The sequence below is a fragment of the Pseudophryne corroboree genome, chromosome 10 (assembly GCF_028390025.1).
Source record: "Pseudophryne corroboree isolate aPseCor3 chromosome 10, aPseCor3.hap2, whole genome shotgun sequence".
NCBI lineage: Eukaryota > Metazoa > Chordata > Amphibia > Anura > Myobatrachidae > Pseudophryne > Pseudophryne corroboree.
The window spans coordinates 312,482,054-312,501,415 of NC_086453.1; the positions used below are offsets into that span (position 1 = coordinate 312,482,054).

The 19,362-nt window shown below is 47.6% G+C and overlaps 1 protein-coding gene across 6 annotated transcripts in view; it reads left to right on the top strand.

Moving 5' to 3' along the window:
- Nucleotides 1-19,362, top strand: part of SLC37A4 (solute carrier family 37 member 4) — an 83,053-nt gene that overhangs the window by 14,636 nt on the left and 49,055 nt on the right. For all 6 annotated transcript variants that reach the window (XM_063943474.1, XM_063943475.1, XM_063943480.1 and 3 more), the window contains one exon: nt 16,306-16,783. In XM_063943474.1, coding sequence (XP_063799544.1) covers nt 16,630-16,783 — 154 coding nt within the window. In that variant the 5' untranslated portion in view covers nt 16,306-16,629. The remainder of the gene's footprint in view (nt 1-16,305; nt 16,784-19,362) is intronic.

Here is a 19,362-nt window from a genome sequence, read left to right on the forward strand (position 1 = left end):
GCCCTGCTCGCAAGCTTACAATCTATAGGAAAATAGGCGTTGATACACAAGGATAGATGCTACCTATTGCATAATGGTCCACCAGATTGCTAGGTTCTTAATGGGTTGTATGATATTATCACCCAGCAATGTTGGCCAAGTGTCCGCAGGGTGTGAGAGTAAAGAAAGACAAAATATGTGATGTTATGTATACTATACAGAGAGGATGTAATTAGATAGGGAAGCACTGAAGGTCATGTGGGTGGGTCTGGAATTTGGTAGGCTTGTCTAAAGAGATGAGTTTTCAGGGAATGTTTAAAGGTTTGTAGACTAGAGGCGAGTCTTATTGTGCGTGGGAGGGCATTCCACAGAGTGGGAGAAGCCCGGATAAAGTCCTGTAATTTTGAGTGTGAACAAGTAATGCGTGTGGATGAGAGATGTAGATCTTATGCAGAGTGGAGAGGTCATGTTGGGAGATATTTTGAGATGAGTGAAGAGATGTATGTTGGTGCCGTTTGGTTAATAGCCTTGTATGTAAGTAAAAGTATTTTAGATTTAATACGGTAGAATACTGGTAACGACTGACAGAGCAGATCTGCAGATGATGAACATCTAGCGAGGAATATTAGCCTCACAGCTGCATTCAAAATGGATTGTAGTGGTGAGAGCCTATAGTGGTCATTCCGAGTTATTCGCTCGTTGACGATTTTCGCAATGGAGCGATTAAGGCAAAAATGCTAAAAATATTTTTGCACAAAACTTAGTAGATTTACTCACGTCTGAACGAAGAATTTTCATCGTTGAAGTGATCGGAGTGTGATTGACAGGAAGTGGGTGTTTCTGGGCGGAAACTGACCGTTTTCTGGGAGTGTGCGGAAAAACGCAGGCGTGCCAGGATAAAACGCAGGAGTGGCTGGAGAAACGGCGGAGTGGCTGGCCGAACGCAGGGCGCGTTTGTGACGTCAAACCAGGAACGAAATGGGCTGAGCTGATCGCAGTGTAGGAGTAAGCCTCGAGCTACGCAGAAACTGCTATGAATTATTTATTCGCAATTCTGCTAATCTTTCGTTCGCAATTCTGCTAAGGTAAGATACACTCCCAGAGGGCGGCGGCCTAGCGTGTACAATGCTGCTAAAAGTAGCTAGCGAGCGAACAACTCGGAATGAGGGCCTATGTTTGGGAAGACTGGTCAGGAGACAATTACAATAGTCAATGCGGGAGATAATGAGAGCGTGGATTAGAGTTTTTGCTGTGTCTTGTGGTCATATTTTGGATATGTTTCTTAGATGTATGTAACATGATTTTGAGACAGATTGAATGTGGGGAACAAAGGACAGTTAAGAGTCAATAATGACACCTAGGCAGCGAGCTTGTGGGGTATCTGTCTTCAACACAATTGTACATCACAGGTCTATTTGCAGTTCCTGCAATTCCACCAGTGTTTAAAGCAGACCTGTCATCACTATTTGGGTTGCCATCAGAAAGTCATGTATTCCAGGTTTTGTTTTAGAGTGCAATGTGTTATTGCAGGGATGGGGAACCTTCGGCCCTGCAGCTGTTGTTGAACTACACATACCAGCATGCATTGTTACAGTTTTGCGATTTTGCGATGCTAAAACTGTTGCAGGGCATGCTGGGATGTGTAGTTAAACAACAGCTGGAGGGCCGAAGGTTCCCCACCCCTGTGTTATAGGCACACTTTGTGTCTGATTACATTCTCACTAGTGACACCTTCACAAACTAAAATGATGTCACTACGAGCAAGAGATTCTATTAAAGGAACCCTCCACTCATATAAATAAATTACTCCCCGCACCCTTATTAAAATACTCAGCCAAAATACCTGTTTCCGGTTGTTTTCCCCTGCCCTTGTCTACCCCACTGGTGACGAAATACAGCAGGTAAGCCCTCCTAAATTGGAGCGCTCCCGCGGTGCTTACCCCACGCTCAGGCCCATCGGCGGGCGGATCAGCAGCCCTTGCAGCTCTCGTTGCCCTGTGTGGCAGCGATGCAGACGTCGTGGACGCCGAAGTGGATGACCGAGCGTCCGCGGCCCCCCTCAGCCCGGGCGGCGACTGGCGGGTGAATGGGCGGCCCCGAAAAGGGAATGACGGAGGACCTCATGTCGGTCCTAGTAGAAGGACCTGGGCTCAGAGGCAAGGCTGTCGTGCAGGCGCCCTAGTGAGGTGGCGGCGATGGCACCTGTCTGCACTTCCCGTGCTCCTGCTATCAAACATGCGCTCACTGCAAACAAGTTCAACGAACTGTCCCTCCTCCTGGGCAGCGCAGGTTCAGGCATTACAGGGTCGTCCGTCCTCTGCTTTACGGAGACGTGGCTGGGCGACCATATTGCGGACAACCCGATGTCTCTACCGGGCTTCGGTCTCTTCAGGGCCGATCGCTCCAAGGTTCTCTCAGGAAAAACGAAGGGTGGTGGCATCTGCTTCTACATCAATGACAGATGGTGCACCAATGTCACAATCCTAGGCAAATCATGTAGCCCTCACAATTTGCGTCAATTGTCCTTGTAGGAGTGTACATAGCCCCCCCCCCCGCCTGTGCGAACGAAGCCCTGCACCACCTGGCCGTATGCATATCCAACATAGACCAAAAGCACCCAGAATCTCTATTTATAGTGCTAGGCGACTTCAACAGAACTAACCTGAGCAAGGAGCTACCTAAGTACAAACAACAAGTCACGTGTCCCACTAGGGAAGGGTGCACCCTTGACCACTGCTACACTACCCTTGAGTCTGCCTTCCGGTCCATCCCACGTTCTGCACTCGGCCTATCTGACCACTGCCTCATACACCTACTCCCTACCTATACACAGAAGCTGAGAGTGGTTAAGGCTGTCGTCAAGACTGTTAAGAAATGGACAAGGCTAAGATGAAGCGCCAGGCCTGCTTTGACTGCACGGAATGGGGGGTCTTCGAAGCTTCGGCAACCGACCTGAACGACCTGACAGACACTGTCACATCACACATCAGCTACTATGAGGACATGTGTGTACCTACCAAGACTTACCGCATTTACAACAACAACAAGCCCTGGTTCAACTTCATCGGGCCAAAGAGGAGTCCTATAGCAGTGGTGACAGAGCACTGTACAACCGAACTAGGAACTCTCTGACTACAGAAATCAGGCTAGCAAAAAAGCGTTTCTCGGACAAGCTGACAAACGATCTTTCCACCAATGACCCCGTATCTGGAAAGGAATGCAATCTATAACTAACTACAAGAAAACATCGAAGTCCACCACCATGCACCAAGACCTAGCAGACGAGCTGAACCACTTTTATTGCAGGTTCGCAAAAGAAGTTGTCTCCACCCCACCCCCGCGACCCAGACAATCACCCCTACAGTGCCCTGAACACCGGCGGCCAACTCCAGGCACTGCAAGTCACCCAACAAGAGGTAAAGGCACTGGTCAAAAGAGCCAAACCCGGGAAAGCTCCAGATCCTGACGGAGTGTCACCATATGCCCTGAGAGCATGTGCGGGTCAGCTCGCCCCCATATTCACCAAGATCTTCAACAAATCACTGGAGCTACAGAAAGTCCCTTCCTGCCTCAAAAGGTCCACTATCGTCCCGGTCCCCAAGAAACCCTCTATCACGAACCTGAACAACTACAGGCCGATAGCACTTACGTTTGTGGTCGTGAAAATGTTTGAGCATCTTGTTTTGAATCACCTGAAAACTGTGACTAGCATCAAACTGTACCCCCTACAGTTCGCCTATAGATCGAATTAGTGGGCCTGCACTACATTCTACAGCACCTAGACATTCCCGGTATCTACACGAGTGTCTTATTTGTCGATTTCATCTCGGCCTTCAATACACTCGTCCCCAACTTCCTCCACCCCAAATTACTTTTCTCTAACGTCCTAGTGGATGCTGGGGACTCCGAAAGGACCATGGGGAATAGCGGCTCCGCAGGAGACTGGGCACAAAAGTAAAAAGCTTTAGGACCACCTGTTGTGCACTGGCTCCTCCCCCTATGACCCTCCTCCAAGCCTCAGTTAGATTTTTGTGCCCGAACGAGACGGGTGCAGGCTAAGGGGCTCTCCTGAGCTGCTTAGTGTAAAAGTTTAAAGTAGGTTTTTTATTTTCAGTGAGACCTGCTGGCAACAGGCTCACTGCACCGAGGGACTAAGGGGAGAAGAAGCGAACTCACCTGCGTGCAGAGTGGATTGGGCTTCTTAGGCTACTGGACATTAGCTCCAGAGGGACGATCACAGGCCCAGCCATGGATGGGTCCCAGAGCCGCGCCGCCGTCCCCCTTACAGAGCCAGAAGACTGAAGAGGTCCGGAAAATCGGCGGCAGAAGACGTCCTGTCTTCAATAAGGTAGCGCACAGCACTGCAGCTGTGCGCCATTGCTCTCAGCACACTTCACACTCCGGTCACTGAGGGTGCAGGGCGCTGGGGGGGGGGCGCCCTGAGACGCAATAAAAACACCTTTTTTGGCAAAAAATACATCACATATAGCTCCTGGGCTATATGGATGCATTTAACCCCTGCCAATTTTTACATAAAAAAGCGGGAGAAAGGCCGCCGAAAAAGGGGCGGAGCCTATCTCCTCAGCACACTGGCGCCATTTTTTCCTCACAGCTCCGTTGGAGGAAGGCTCCCTGACTCTCCCCTGCAGTCCTGCACTACAGAAACAGGGTAAAACAAGAGAGGGGGGGCACTAAAATATACAGCAGCTATATTAGGGAAAAACACTTATATAAGGTTATCCCTGTATATATATATAGCGCTCTGGTGTGTGCTGGCAAACTCTCCCTCTGTCTCCCCAAAGGGCTAGTGGGGTCCTGTCCTCTATCAGAGCATTCCCTGTGTGTGTGCTGTGTGTCGGTACGTTGTGTCGACATGTATGAGGAGGAAAATGGTGTGGAGGCGGAGCAATTGCCTGTGTTAGTGATGTCACCCCCTAGGGAGTCGACACCTGACTGGATGGTCTTATGGAAAGAATTACGTGATAGTGTCAGCACTTTACAAAAGACTGTTGACGACATGAGACAGCCGGCAAATCAGTTAATACCTGTACAGGTGTCTCAAACACCGTCAGGGGCTCTAAAGCGCCCGTTACCTCAGGTCGATACAGATACAGACACGGACACTGACTCCAGTGTCGACGGTGAGGAAACAAACGTATTTTCCAGTAGGGCCACACGTTACATGATCACGGCAATGAAGGAGGTTTTGAACATTTCTGATACTACAAGTACCACAAAAAAGGGTATTATGTGGGGTGTGAAAAAACTACCCGTAGTTTTTCCCGAATCAGATGAATTAAATGAGGTGTGTGATGAAGCGTGGGTTTCCCCCGATAAAAAACTGCTAATTTCTAAAAAGTTATTGGCATTATACCCTTTCCCGCCAGAGGTTAGGGCGCGTTGGGAAACACCCCCTAGGGTAGATAAGGCGCTCACACGCTTATCAAAACAAGTGGCGTTACCGTCCCCTGATACGGCCGCCCTCAAGGAACCAGCTGATAGGAAGCTGGAAAAATATCCTTAAAAGTATATACACACATACTGGTATTATACTGCGACCAGCAATCGCCTCAGCCTGGATGTGCAGTGCTGGGGTGGCTTGGTCGGATTCCCTGACTGAAAATATTGATACCCTGGACAGGGACAATATATTATTGACTATAGAGCATTTAAAGGATGCATTTCTATATATGCGAGATGCACAGAGGGATATTTGCACTCTGGCATCAAGAGTAAGTGCGATGTCCATTTCTGCCAGAAGAGGATTATGGACGCGACAGTGGTCAGGGGATGCGGATTCCAAACGGCATATGGAAGTATTGCCGTATAAAGGGGAGGAGTTATTTGGGGTCGGTCTATCGGACCTGGTGGCCACGGCAACGGCTGGAAAATCCACCTTTTTACCCCAAGTCACCTCGCAGCAGAAAAAGATACCGTCTTTTCAGGCTCAGTCCTTTCGTCCCCATAAGGGCAAGCGGGCAAAAGGCCACTCATATCTGCCCCGGGGCAGAGGAAGGGGAAAAAGACTGCAGCAGACAGCCTCTTCCCACGAACAGAAGCCCTCCCCCGCTTCTGCCAAGTCCTCAGCATGACGCTGGGGCCTTACAAGCGGACTCAGGCACGGTGGGGGCCCGTCTCAAAAATTTCAGCGCGCAGTGGGCTCACTCGCAAGTGGACCCCTGGATCCTGCAGGTAGTATCTCAGGGGTACAAATTGGAATTCGAGACGTCTCCCCCTCGCCGGTTCCTGAAGTCTGCTTTACCAACGTCTCCCCCCGACAGGGAGGCGGTATTGGAACCCATTCACAAGCTGTATTCCCAGCAGGTGATAATCAAGGTACCCCTCCTACAACAGGAAAAGGGGTATTATTCCACGCTGTTTGTGGTACCGAAGCCGGACGGCTCGGTGAGACCCATTTTAAATCTGAAATCCTTGAACACTTACATAAAAAGGTTCAAGTTCAAGATGGAGTCACTCAGAGCAGTGATAGCGAACCTGGAAGAAGGGGACTATATGGTGTCGCTGGACATCAAGGATGCTTACCTCCATGTCCCAATTTGCCCTTCTCACCAAGGGTACCTCAGGTTTGTGGTACAGAACTGTCACTATCAGTTTCAGACGCTGCCATTTGGATTGTCCACGGCACCCCGGGTCTTTACCAAGGTAATGGCCGAAATGATGATTCTTCTTCGAAGAAAAGGCGTCTTAATTATCCCTTACTTGGACGATCTCCTGATAAGGGCAAGGTCCAGAGAACAGTTAGAGGTCGGAGTAGCACTATCTCAAGTAGTACTACGACAGCACGGATGGATTCTAAATATTCCAAAATCGCAGCTGATTCCGACGACACGTCTGCTGTTCCTAGGGATGATTCTGGACACAGTACAGAAAAGGGTGTTTCTCCCGGAAGAGAAAGCCAGGGAGTTATCCGACCTAGTCAGGAACCTCCTAAGACCAGGCCAAGTGTCAGTACATCAATGCACAAGGGTCCTGGGAAAGATGGTGGCTTCTTACGAAGCGATTCCATTCGGCAGATTCCACGCAAGAACTTTTCAGTGGGATCTGCTGGACAAATGGTCCGGATCGCATCTTCAAATGCATCAGCGGATAACCCTGTCTCCAAGGACAAGGGTGTCTCTCCTGTGGTGGTTACAGAGTGCTCATCTCCTAGAGGGCCGCAGATTCGGCATTCAGGATTGGGTCCTGGTGACCACGGATGCCAGCCTGAGAGGCTGGGGAGCAGTCACACAGGGAAGAAATTTCCAGGGCTTGTGGTCAAGCATGGAAACGTCACTTCACATAAATATCCTGGAACTAAGGGCCATTTACAATGCCCTAAGTCAGGCAAGACCTCTGCTTCAGGGTCAGCCGGTGTTGATACAGTCGGACAACATCACGGCAGTCGCCCACGTAAACAGACAGGGCGGCACAAGAAGCAGGAGGGCAATGATGGAAGTGGCAAGGATTCTTCGCTGGGCGGAAAATCATGTGATAGCACTGTCAGCAGTGTTCATTCCGGGAGTGGACAACTGGGAAGCAGACTTCCTCAGCAGACACGATCTTCACCCGGGGGAGTGGGGACTTCACCCAGAAGTCTTCCACATGATTGTGAACCGTTGGGAAAAACCAAAGGTGGGCATGATGGCGTCCCGCCTCAACAAAAAACTGGACAGATATTGCGCCAGGTCAAGGGACCCTCAGGCAATAGCTGTGGACGCTCTGGTAACACCGTGGGTGTACCAATCAGTGTATGTGTTCCCTCCTCTTCCTCTCATACCAAAAGTACTGAGAATCATAAGAAGGAGAGGAGTAAAGACTATACTCGTGGCTCCGGATTGGCCAAGAAGGACTTGGTACCCGGAAATTCAAGAGATGCTCACGGAAGACCCGTGGCCTCTACCTCTAAGAAAGGACCTGCTCCAGCAGGGACCATGTCTGTTCCAAGACTTACCGCGGCTGCGTTTGACGGCATGGCGGTTGAACGCCGGATCCTGAAGGAAAAAGGCATTCCGGATGAAGTCATCCCTACCCTGATCAAAGCCAGGAAGGATGTAACCGTACAACATTATCACCGTATTTGGCGTAAATATGTTGCGTGCTGCGAGGCCAGGAAGGCCCCTACAGAGGAATTTCAACTGGGTCGATTCCTGCATTTCCTGCAAACAGGACTGTCTATGGGCCTCAAATTAGGGTCCATTAAGGTTCAAATTTCGGCCCTGTCAATATTCTTCCAAAAAGAACTAGCTTCTGTTCCTGAAGTTCAGACGTTTGTCAAGGGAGTACTGCATATACAGCCTCCTTTTGTGCCTCCAGTGGCACCTTGGGATCTCAATGTAGTTTTGGGATTCCTAAAATCACATTGGTTTGAACCACTCACCACTGTGGACTTAAAATATCTCACATGGAAAGTGGTAATGCTGTTAGCCCTGGCTTCAGCCAGGCGTGTATCAGAATTGGCGGCTTTATCCTATAAAAGCCCTTACCTAATTTTTCATACGGACAGGGCAGAATTGAGGACTCGTCCTCAATTTCTCCCTAAGGTGGTTTCAGCATTTCACTTAAACCAGCCTATTGTGGTGCCTGCGGCTACTAGGGACTTGGAGGATTCCAAGTTGCTGGACGTAGTCAGGGCCCTGAAAATATATGTTTCCAGGACGGCTGGAGTCAGAAAATCTGACTCGCTGTTTATCCTGTATGCACCCAACAAGCTGGGTGCTCCTGCTTCTAAGCAGACGATTGCTCGTTGGATTTGTAGTACAATTCAGCTTGCACATTCTGTGGCAGGCCTGCCACAGCCAAAATCTGTAAAAGCCCATTCCACACGGAAAGTGGGCTCATCTTGGGCGGCTGCCCGAGGGGTCTCGGCTTTACAACTTTGCCGAGCAGCTACTTGGTCAGGGGCAAACACGTTTGCTAAATTCTACAAATTTGATACCCTGGCTGAGGAGGACCTGGAGTTCTCTCATTCGGTGCTGCAGAGTCATCCGCACTCTCCCGCCCGTTTGGGAGCTTTGGTATAATCCCCATGGTCCTTTCGGAGTCCCCAGCATCCACTAGGACGTTAGAGAAAATAAGAATTTACTTACCGATAATTCTATTTCTCATAGTCCGTAGTGGATGCTGGGCGCCCATCCCAAGTGCGGATTGTCTGCATTACTTGTACATAGTTATTGTTACAAAAATCGGGTTATTGTTGTTGTGAGCCATCTTTTCAGAGGCTCCTTCTGTTATCATGCTGTTAACTGGGTTCAGATCACAAGTTGTACGGTGTGATTGGTGTGGCTGGTATGAGTCTTACCCGGGATTCAAAATCCTTCCTTATTGTGTACGCTCGTCCGGGCACAGTATCCTAACTGAGGCTTGGAGGAGGGTCATAGGGGGAGGAGCCAGTGCACACCAGGTAGTCCTAAAGCTTTTTACTTTTGTGCCCAGTCTCCTGCGGAGCCGCTATTCCCCATGGTCCTTTCGGAGTCCCCAGCATCCACTACGGACTATGAGAAATAGAATTATCGGTAAGTAAATTCTTATTTTCTCCTAGGGGTCGCAGGAGCTACCTGTTCCTGGATAGTAGTCTTCCTGACAGATAGGTGGTGAAAGCGGGGGAATTCACCTCTCAAGCACGGTCCATTAGTACAGGGGCCCCTCAGGGCTCTCACACCTGCTCTTCTCCCTGTACACAAATGACTGCACCTCAGAGGCGCAAACAGTAAAGATCATCAAATTCGCCGAAGACACCACCGTCATCAGCCTCATCAAGGGCGGAGATTAATCAGCCTATAAACGGGAAGTAGACTGGTTGGCCCAGTGGTGCAGCCTCAAAAACCTTGAGTTCAACTCCCTCAAAACTGTAGAGATGATAGTGGACTTCAGGAAGAAGTCTGCTAGTGCACCTCCGCTAACGATTGCTGACAGTGTGGTATTGCTAGTGGACTCCTTCAAGTCCTGGGGACCACAATCTCCCGGGACCTTAAATGGGGATCCAATGCTGATGCCACTGTCAGGAAAGCGCAGCAGAGGTTGTTCTTTCTTAGGCAACTAAGGAAGTTCAACATCCCACAGAAGCTTCTGCTCCTCTTCTACTCCGCGATTGTGGAGTCGGTACTGTGCTCCTCGATACTGGTATGGTACGACTCCGCCAGCACGAGGGACAGATGCAGGCTCCAAAAGGTGGTCAGAACCCCAGAGAAGATCATCGGGGCCGACCTTCCCTCAGTCCAGTACCTGTACCTGTCCACAGCTAAAAAGTGGGCAACGAAGATAGTAAGGTCCAGCTACACCCTGGTCACAGCATGTTTAACTTGCTTCCTTCAGGCAGGCATTACTGGGACGTCCCCGCCGGGTCCACCATAAGCCTCAAAAGTTTATTTCCCCAAGCGGTCCGCCTGCTGTACTCCTGAACATTGACTGACTAGACGTACATGTAACTCACTTGTGTCCCTACCTGGCCAATAAAACTGATTCTGATTCTTCCAGATTCTCACTAATCCGTTCCCCTGAAATCAACTTTAAATACATGATATTGATATAGATATAGATATATATATATATATATATATATATATATATATATATACAGGGTTTGATAGCGGCACTCAGGACACAGACACCGTGCCTGTGTCCTGAGTGCCGCTATCAAACCCTGTATGTATTCTGCTGTTATGCAGCTGTGAGGGCACCGGACCAAACTACGTGTCTCTATGGGAGTGCCGAGTTCTGTGGACTTGTGTGTGTGTGTGTGTGTATATATATATATATAATTTTTTTTTCTTTTTCTGGCCTCGCTGTATACAGCACAGAGACTTTTGTGCTATATATAGACAGTGTGCCCTTGCAGACAGCATAGCAACCAACTGATGGATACACTGCTATGTACTATACATCCTAGAACATTATAGTAAAACTTAGCCCTATATAACACAGCAGGTGCATTAGCTTGCATGCCCATCAAATGTCTTACATGCAGCCTGGAATCTTGATCAGTCCTGACACTGCAGATCAGTCATTATAAATATATCTATGAGGGGCATGGTCTCAGACATGGGCAATCTATTCATATGGATGGAGAACCCTTTTTAATTGCGCATATTGGAGACAGCCATTTTGTCACCTGAACTCACTGGCTAGCAGCAAGTACCTCAGTGATTACAAGGCCTTCATCTCCTACTCATCCCAAGTTACTATTCATACAAACACAGGGGTGGATGTGTTAAACTGGTACAGATTGTGTCGGTATAACTCTTCCCGATTCTCTTCTTTACCGAGGCGAAACAGGAAGCACCTGCTGGAGCGGGAGAGGGAAAACTCCGCCCTCTGGCAATCCCTGTCAGATCTCACATCACATTAGCCTAGTGCTGATACACTGTGTCTCTCCCTCGACCGGCTCTGCATGCATGAGATCTCACATGCCGCCCGCAGCCCGGCAGCTGCCTCAGACAGGGACAGAGCTGTCCCTATTGTGGTGATGGAAACAGATAGCTGCAGCTGTTGGAACAGTCAGTGCCACTGACCACATACATTTTTGGCGTGCAATGCTAGCCACCTCCTAGTCACCACCCATCACTTTCCGCTGCAGTTCTGATACCACCTGACCCGATCGCAACAGATCCTTTGTGCATGCACTCTGCGTAACGCATGCACAGTAGCACATAATCGCTCAGCTACATGAGCAATTGTCATTGTGTGAGACTCAGTCAGGCCCAGTATCAAGTGCGACCCATATACAGTGTGACACAACGATGTCTACACAGCGATGGGGGTAACCGCCCAGAGATTGCTGTACTTACAGCCTTGGATGGAGATCATGGTGTCCAGCATGTAGCAAGGAAGAGATTCCTGGGAACCAGCAATGGTGTTTGCAGATTACAGTACCCGGCCCGCCAGTGGGAGTTGTCAGGCTGCAGAGCATGGAGTAACCGTAGTCAGCATGGTCACCATCAGCGATTCTCAGCGAAGCCGGCAGTAGTTTTTGAAAGTAGAGGTGTATAGGTTCAGATTTACCTGGATCTCAAAACGGCATCTTATCCGGCTATCACGTGGTTTGGATAGCCAATAGAAAAAATCCAGATAAATCCAAAATTGCGCTAGTTTGGCATCAAGCACTGAGTAAATCTGAACCCGCACATCTCTATTTGACAGGCAGCAAAAAGCTGGATCAGGGTCTTTGTGGGGGCTTCATGAATAGTGCCCATGCAGAGTTGAATGCATGTCTGCACCGCTCGTAGTTGCGATCGCTTGATTCTGGAACATGCGCAGTACGTAAGCACACAAGATCTGCTGCGCAGACGGACTTACTTTCAGCTCTGCAGCAGCCTCTTAGGGCTGCAACACACGCGCCGGTTTCTCCCGGATGGCAAAAAGCCGGACAGACTTTGTCTGGCTTTTTGCCATCCGGCAGAGTCTTTCACACACAACGGCTTTGAACCGTGTGTAATGCTGTGCGCATGCGCAACAGCAGACACGGCTTGTTAAAAAAACGTTGTGTGTGAAAGCTCCCCTTCACACACACGGTCCAATGCCTACAAAGACGGCACGGCAGCCGGACCTTCCAGTGGATATTTCCGGCTGCAACCCGGCAGACAGGCCGGGGCCGTGCAGTGTGAAAGGACCCTACCCCTCACACTGTTAATTACAATACCGGCACGGGCAAAAGCCATCCGGCTTTTTCCCAGCCGGCAAAAGTCGGCGTGTGTGTTTCAGCCCATAGTGTATATAAAAATGGACTGTAAGGGCGGGATTCAAATCTTCTATTGCCCCCGATCTCCCGTCTAAAGTGACGGGATATCGCGGAGCAATATTCTAATGACCCCTGTTTTCGTGCTGATCGCGCCCATAAGAGACGGGTTTAGCCGCGTAAAGCAGCTAAACCCGACTAAAGACATGGGCGTGATCGTGAAAAGTCCCGTTTGGGCATCCAAACGGGTCACTTTTCACGCATTTCAGCTCGCCACCCCTGAGGGTGGCAAGCTGAAATGCTGATATCGCACCCATCGGCAGTAACATTTGAATACTGCTGGCGGGCGGGAGGGGCAGAGAAGATTTGAATCCTGCCCTAAATGTCACATTTTGCTAAAAATCAATGAGTTACCTATATTGTTCTCACAAGAGGTGTGTTTTCAGTGTTGTTTATATTCTAGAACGTTAAATAAGCTTACAGAAATGTTTCTTCTATGACAATGATCAGAGAAGCTTCTCACATTTGCCCTTTTGCTATATGAGAAGGGCAGCCTGCCAACCCCCCAAACCTGCAAGCTCAGCCTGGTTTATATTTAGTCTAGTGTCATGTGTTGTATTTATTTCCCAGTGCTTGCAGGAGTGGCCACCAGGGGCAGCCAAGAGCACCGAATGATATTTGCTATTCATTGTCTAACATGAATTAGCGGTCGCAGCTGATTGGTCTATTTGGGTCACTACAGATTTGTACTCTCATCAGTAAACAAGCCCCTATTTTTTTTTTTTTATTATGTTGCAAAGTAATTGCTGGCTTTGTTATTCTAGGAATATTGGTGATTTCTCCCCAGCTCTTTCACCCAAAGGATTAGAAATGTTTAGTTTCTTACCTTGCAGTCATTCTAAGTCAAGGCATTTCTTGGAAGCTAAGCTCAGACAATACAAGAATGGAGACAGCGTCATGTGCACAGGACATTTTATTTTATCTAAGGTTTGCCACCTGTCAGGGCTGAAAGGGAGTGAGGCAAGGCAAGTGACTAGGAGTTGTACTAAGCAGTGATAAAAGTGTAGAAGTGAGCCAGTGGAGAAATTGCCCATAGCAACCAATCAGCATTGACGTAACATTTATAATTTGCATACTATAAAAGTATACAGACCAGCTGATTAGTTGCCATGGGCAACTGCTCCACTGGCTCACTTCTCCGCTGTTATCACTGCTTAGTACATGTCCCCATATGGGGGTCTAGTTACGAAGCAGTGAAAAGTGTGGAGAAGTGAGCCAGTGGAGCAGTTACCCATGGCAACCAATCAGCATTGCAGTAACATTTATAATTTGCATACTATAAAATTATACATATCAGCTGATTGGTTGCCGTGGGCAACTTCTCCACTGGCTCACTTCTTCACATTAATAGGGTCTATTCACGAAGCAGTGAAAAGAGTGGAGAAGTGAGCCAGTGGAGAAGTTGCCCATGGCAACCAATCAGCTGCTCTGTATAATTTGATAGTATGCAAATTTTAAATGTTACTGCAATGCTGATTGGTTGCCATGGGCAACTTCTCCACAGGCTCACTTCTTCACATTAATGGGGTCTATTCACGAAGCAGTGAAAAGAGTGGAGAAGTGAGCCAGTGGAGAAGTTGCCCATGGCAACCAATCAGCTGCTATGTATAATTTGATAGTATGCAAATTTTAAATGTTACTGCAATGCTGATTGGTTGCCATGGTCAACTTCTCCACAGGCTCACTTCTTCACATTAATGGGGTCTATTCACGAAGTAGTGAAAAGAGTGGAGAAGTGAGCCAGTGGAGAAGTTGCCCATGGCAACCAATCAGCATTGCAATAACATTTAAAATTTGCATACTATCAAATTATACAGAGCAGCTGATTGGATGCCATGGGCAACTTTTCCACAGGCACACTTCTCCACTGTTTTCACTGCTTTATGAATAGACCCCTATGTAAGCTGTATGTCGGTGGACGCCAGCAAGATCTGTGTATTAGTGACGGTGACCCTGCTGTTCTTTCTTGCTCTTGATAGTGTTTTAGCTATATTGAGAATGGGCCACCATACAAATAACATCCAGGCAACTGTTATCATGCAACTGATCAGTTCATTGATGAAAGGGGGTAAAAGAGACCGGATTTTGCAGAGTAACCAACAAACTATGGTCCGGCAATGAGGCCGAAGTGACATATCTGATATCTCATATCCATAGTTAAACCCATTCATCTTTTATGAGACCAAAAGGCCATAGGGAATCTTCTGCAAGATGTAGTCCATAGGGAATGAATAGGATAAGAAAACATATAAGATGGGTGCAACTTGCTCCTAATGGAGCCAATAGCGAGAATGGACTAAAATTACAGAGAAAGGTCCATGCGAGATCAGCCAATCAGGGTGGTTTTCCAGTGCGGTAGCAAATCGGATGCAAGCCACTTGGTTTGGCTAAGCCTGTGCGGATCCCTTCTTGCATCTTGCAATGCCTCCCTATGGCTTCAGGTGAATAGTAAAAAGCTAAAATAGGATTTTAGGGGCAGGGGAGAGAGTTATTTTAATGCAATAGTTTTTTTTTACACGTTTGTGTATTTTATTTTATTTTAGAATTGTTCTGGCAGCTACGGGCATGCTGGTTCTTGCAGTACCACAAGCCTCTGCAAGCCCAAACCAGTACCTGGTTTTTACAGTATGTGCATTAGGTTTATTTGTTTGCTCATTAGTGCAGGACACCTCTCTCTCTATGGAGGGGGGAATACTAGTGAGCTGCAGATCTGGTTTGGCCTGTCCCTGTCATTTTGCAGAAGGTCAGAACTCAAGCCCATGCAAGTTTTGTTTTGTAGTTTCCCCAGCTCGGGACATGTGAAATGGGAAAGCATACTCATCCCCTGGAATTTGTCCTCATATAGCTGACATATTAATGAACAATAGTCCTGGAAAAAAACATCCTGCTTCTGCTGCTGGTACACTGCAACGTAAACACTCGTCAGCTGATAAACCGATTGTTTCTTCTTGTCTGTGTATATCTGTGCACCTCTATGGTACGATAGCAGCCGGTCTGTTCCATAAGGTCATTTCTCCTCTATTTCTGTTTGCTTTTCTTTTCCACACAACTTCAGTGTGTTGCAATGGAGGCCTAGAACGTGCCAGCTTGGAACAACTGTGGGTAATCGTTTGTGTATCTGTGAAGTGATATATTCAGCAGTGATAGCCAGATCTAGTCCTGCTTTTTCTTTATGGCTAATGCTAGTGATCTTCATATTACTCTATGTGCTATACCGACCTACAGGGTGTGTGACCCTCTCAGCAGACAAATGCCCTTATTTATCAATGAGTGATAAATTTCACTGTGAGTGATAAATTGCACCAGACAATCAGCTCCTAACTGCCACATCACAGACTGTGTTTGACAGTTAGGAGCTGATTGGCTGGTGCAATTTATCACTCATAGTGAAACTTATCACTCATTGATAAATAAGGGCAAAAGTAGTTTAAACAATAATAAAAGCTGGTATCATCCCTAGTAACTTGTGTTAAGGAAAAGGCTCAATATACAAGGTTAGCTGGGTTGTTTGTCTGCTTACTCTTTGTACCAATTGTACTGATGGTGTATTCACTGTTACAAGTGTCAGTAAACAGGCTACTTCTCTGTCCCTGCAGGGTAATGTGTGTGTGACACATCCGAGTTAATCATTCTCCCAGAAGCAATGCCTGACAGAGACCAGGGAACAAACTCACAGCTCAGCAGAACTCCTGAAGACTGGCAGAGCCCTTTCCCCTCCTCTGACTGTCTGCATTTAGCAGTGAATGGGCTCTCCCTGTGGAGTGGTTTCTCACTGGCAATCCATGTGACATATATGTGACCTGTGCTGATCTATATATATATATACACACACCTCTGCTGGAACTGGCTTGGGGCTTTGGACCCTTTACATGAACCGCAGGTTGTAAGTCTCTAGGATCTCCCCCGGGGCACGAGGCAAGATGGGGACGCAGGGCCAAGGATATGGCTACTACAGGACAGTCATCTTCGGTGCCATGTTTGTGGGATACACCTTGTATTACTTCAATCGCAAGACGTTCTCCTTTGTCATGCCATCTGTAATGCAGGAGATCACACTGGACAAAGATGATTTGGGTGAGTTATGAGTTATGTTTGCTCAGACGTTTATCTGCAGTGTGGATCTACTATTGCTCATATATGAACCCTGTCCGCCCTCTGTTATATCACTGCTATCTGTATTATCCTGTGTGCAGAACTATAGCACATGCTGTATACGGCTCTCTATTCAATATATGCAGTATGAGTTGCATTTAATCTGATGTCATTGCTTGCTTGTCTAAGAACATTGCTCAGAAATGGCATGAGATGCATGTGAGCAGAGCTTCTGCAGAACATTGCACATAAATGGAATGAGATGCATGTGAGCAGAGCTTCTGCAGAACATTGCACAGAAATGGAATGTGAGCAGAGCTTCTGCAGAACATTGCACATAAATGGAATGAGATGCATGTGAGCAGAGCTTCTGCAGAACATTGCACAGAAATGGAATGTGAGCAGAGCTTCTGCAGAACATTGCACATAAATGGAATGAGATGCATGTGAGCAGAGCTTCTGCAGGCTGCACTATATTTGTAGTTCATTAGGAAGCAGGAATCTCAGGCCGCTTGCTAGGTGTTACTTTTCTGGTACTGCGTCTCCCTCCCGCAGCCTGCCTGAGAAGCACCAAATGTCATGTCACTCAGACCTACAAGACGGCATGTGCCACCTGTTCCTGATCCAGCATTGTTCTTACTTTATGACCTGTTTTACACATTGTCAGATAATGCAGAAAACTGGAGACAAATTGAATTATTATTCTTTTCAATTATTCCTGCGACATTTGTTTCCCGTACGTGAACCTGACCCTTTTGTGCTGTTGTGTTTCCTGGGTGCCGTTGTAAGATGTTCCTCTGTATTCCCCTCCCCTCCTCCTGCCAGGACTGCCCACACTTACATTACACAGGCCCTGGGATGTAGAAGTTTATTTATCAGTACAGGGCTTGCAGGCAGCTGAATTATGTCCGTGCTGGCCTATTCCCACTCACCAGGGAGCTGGGGCTTGTTATGGTGCTTTAAATCTGATTACACCAGTGATTGGCAACGCGGTGTTTATTAGGGGACTTAGGAGTGTCCCTACGTTATAACAGAATGCCACAAATAACTTTCACAAAGGAGCATGAAATCTTGGTATCACAACAGCAGCATGAAGTGCCCGCGTTCGGCAAGTCGGGCGCAATTGCACTCTCACTACATGCACGGAACATAGGGGCAGATTTATTAAGCTCGGTGACGTGATAAAGTGGAAGGTGATAAAGGACCAGCCAATCAGCTGGTAACTGTCATTTTTCAAACCGAACCTGTGACATGGAAGTTAAAATCTGAATGGCTGGTCCTTTATCACCTTCCACTTTATCACTTCACCGAGCTTAATAAATCTGCCCCACAATGTGGATATTTGGCGGTATGCTGAGATGCAGGCATTTATGTGATGGCACTGCACCTATCCATACGCTCGTAGAATCACGGCCAGCGCACACTTACACCAGGTATAGGTGGAGGGCCTATCCAAAATCAGCGCGACTCTGCATAGCCCATAATTGCACCTACACACCTGCATCACGCACTGACTCAGCTTAGCCTACGTGTGTACACCTTCTTACCACCAGTTACCCCCATTCAGTCACAAGTGGAGCTGCAACCAAGATGCATACAAATAAAAACCATTGCATGATCCATCCGCAGAACAGACCTGCATGCAGCTCTGCATCAGCCTCACAGGGTTTTACTTGATGTATGGTTAGATAAGCAGAAGCTTCTATCCTGGACTAACCAGCTACATTAAAGTGAGTGCACTGTGCATCGTTACGCTGATGTGAGCCACAGGTCTGTAATTGGCCCCAGGCAGCGATTCGCCCGCCACCGCCTTAGAACACACCGTATGATTCCTACCATACTGTTCTAAGCCAGTGCTGTGCTGTAGTACTTGCCTAATATAACTAGGATATTTTAAGGTGAATTGTACTTCTAACCTTGCTGGCATTGGACATGTGACCCTTGCCAAAGCACACCACAGCCTAATCCACTGAAGGTATGTTTGCCAATGCTATAGCATAAAGAAGCTTTTGTAATGACTATTCTCATTGCTGTTGGTAACACTACTGTGGTGCAGGCTGTTCTCGGCCGATTGTGTATGTCCATTCATTACAATGACTCTGGCAGAGGACACAATGAAGGTTTTGTTTCTTCAATAAACATTTAAAGCAGCAGTCCCATACAGGAGAACTTGTGCTCCATGCAGGGAGCTCCTAAAGCTGCTGTACAGCCAAAGATTATCTAATGGATGTATCCAACTTGTCTGTATTACCATTTTCTCATGCGTCCTAGAGGATTATTATTATTATTATTATCCTTTATTTATATGGCGCCACAAGGGTTCCGCCGCGCCCAATTACAGAATACATAAACAAATAATCAAACAGGAAAACAGCAACTTACAGTTGATGACAGTATAGGACAAGTACAGGGTAAATAAACATAGTTACATCAGCAGATGACACTGGAATAAGTATCAGGTGGCAGAAGACTGCTGGATTTGGTGCAGTTGAAGAATATTAAAGTAAGAAAAGATAAGCACATGAGGGAAGAGGGTCCTGCTCGTGAGAGCTTACATTCTA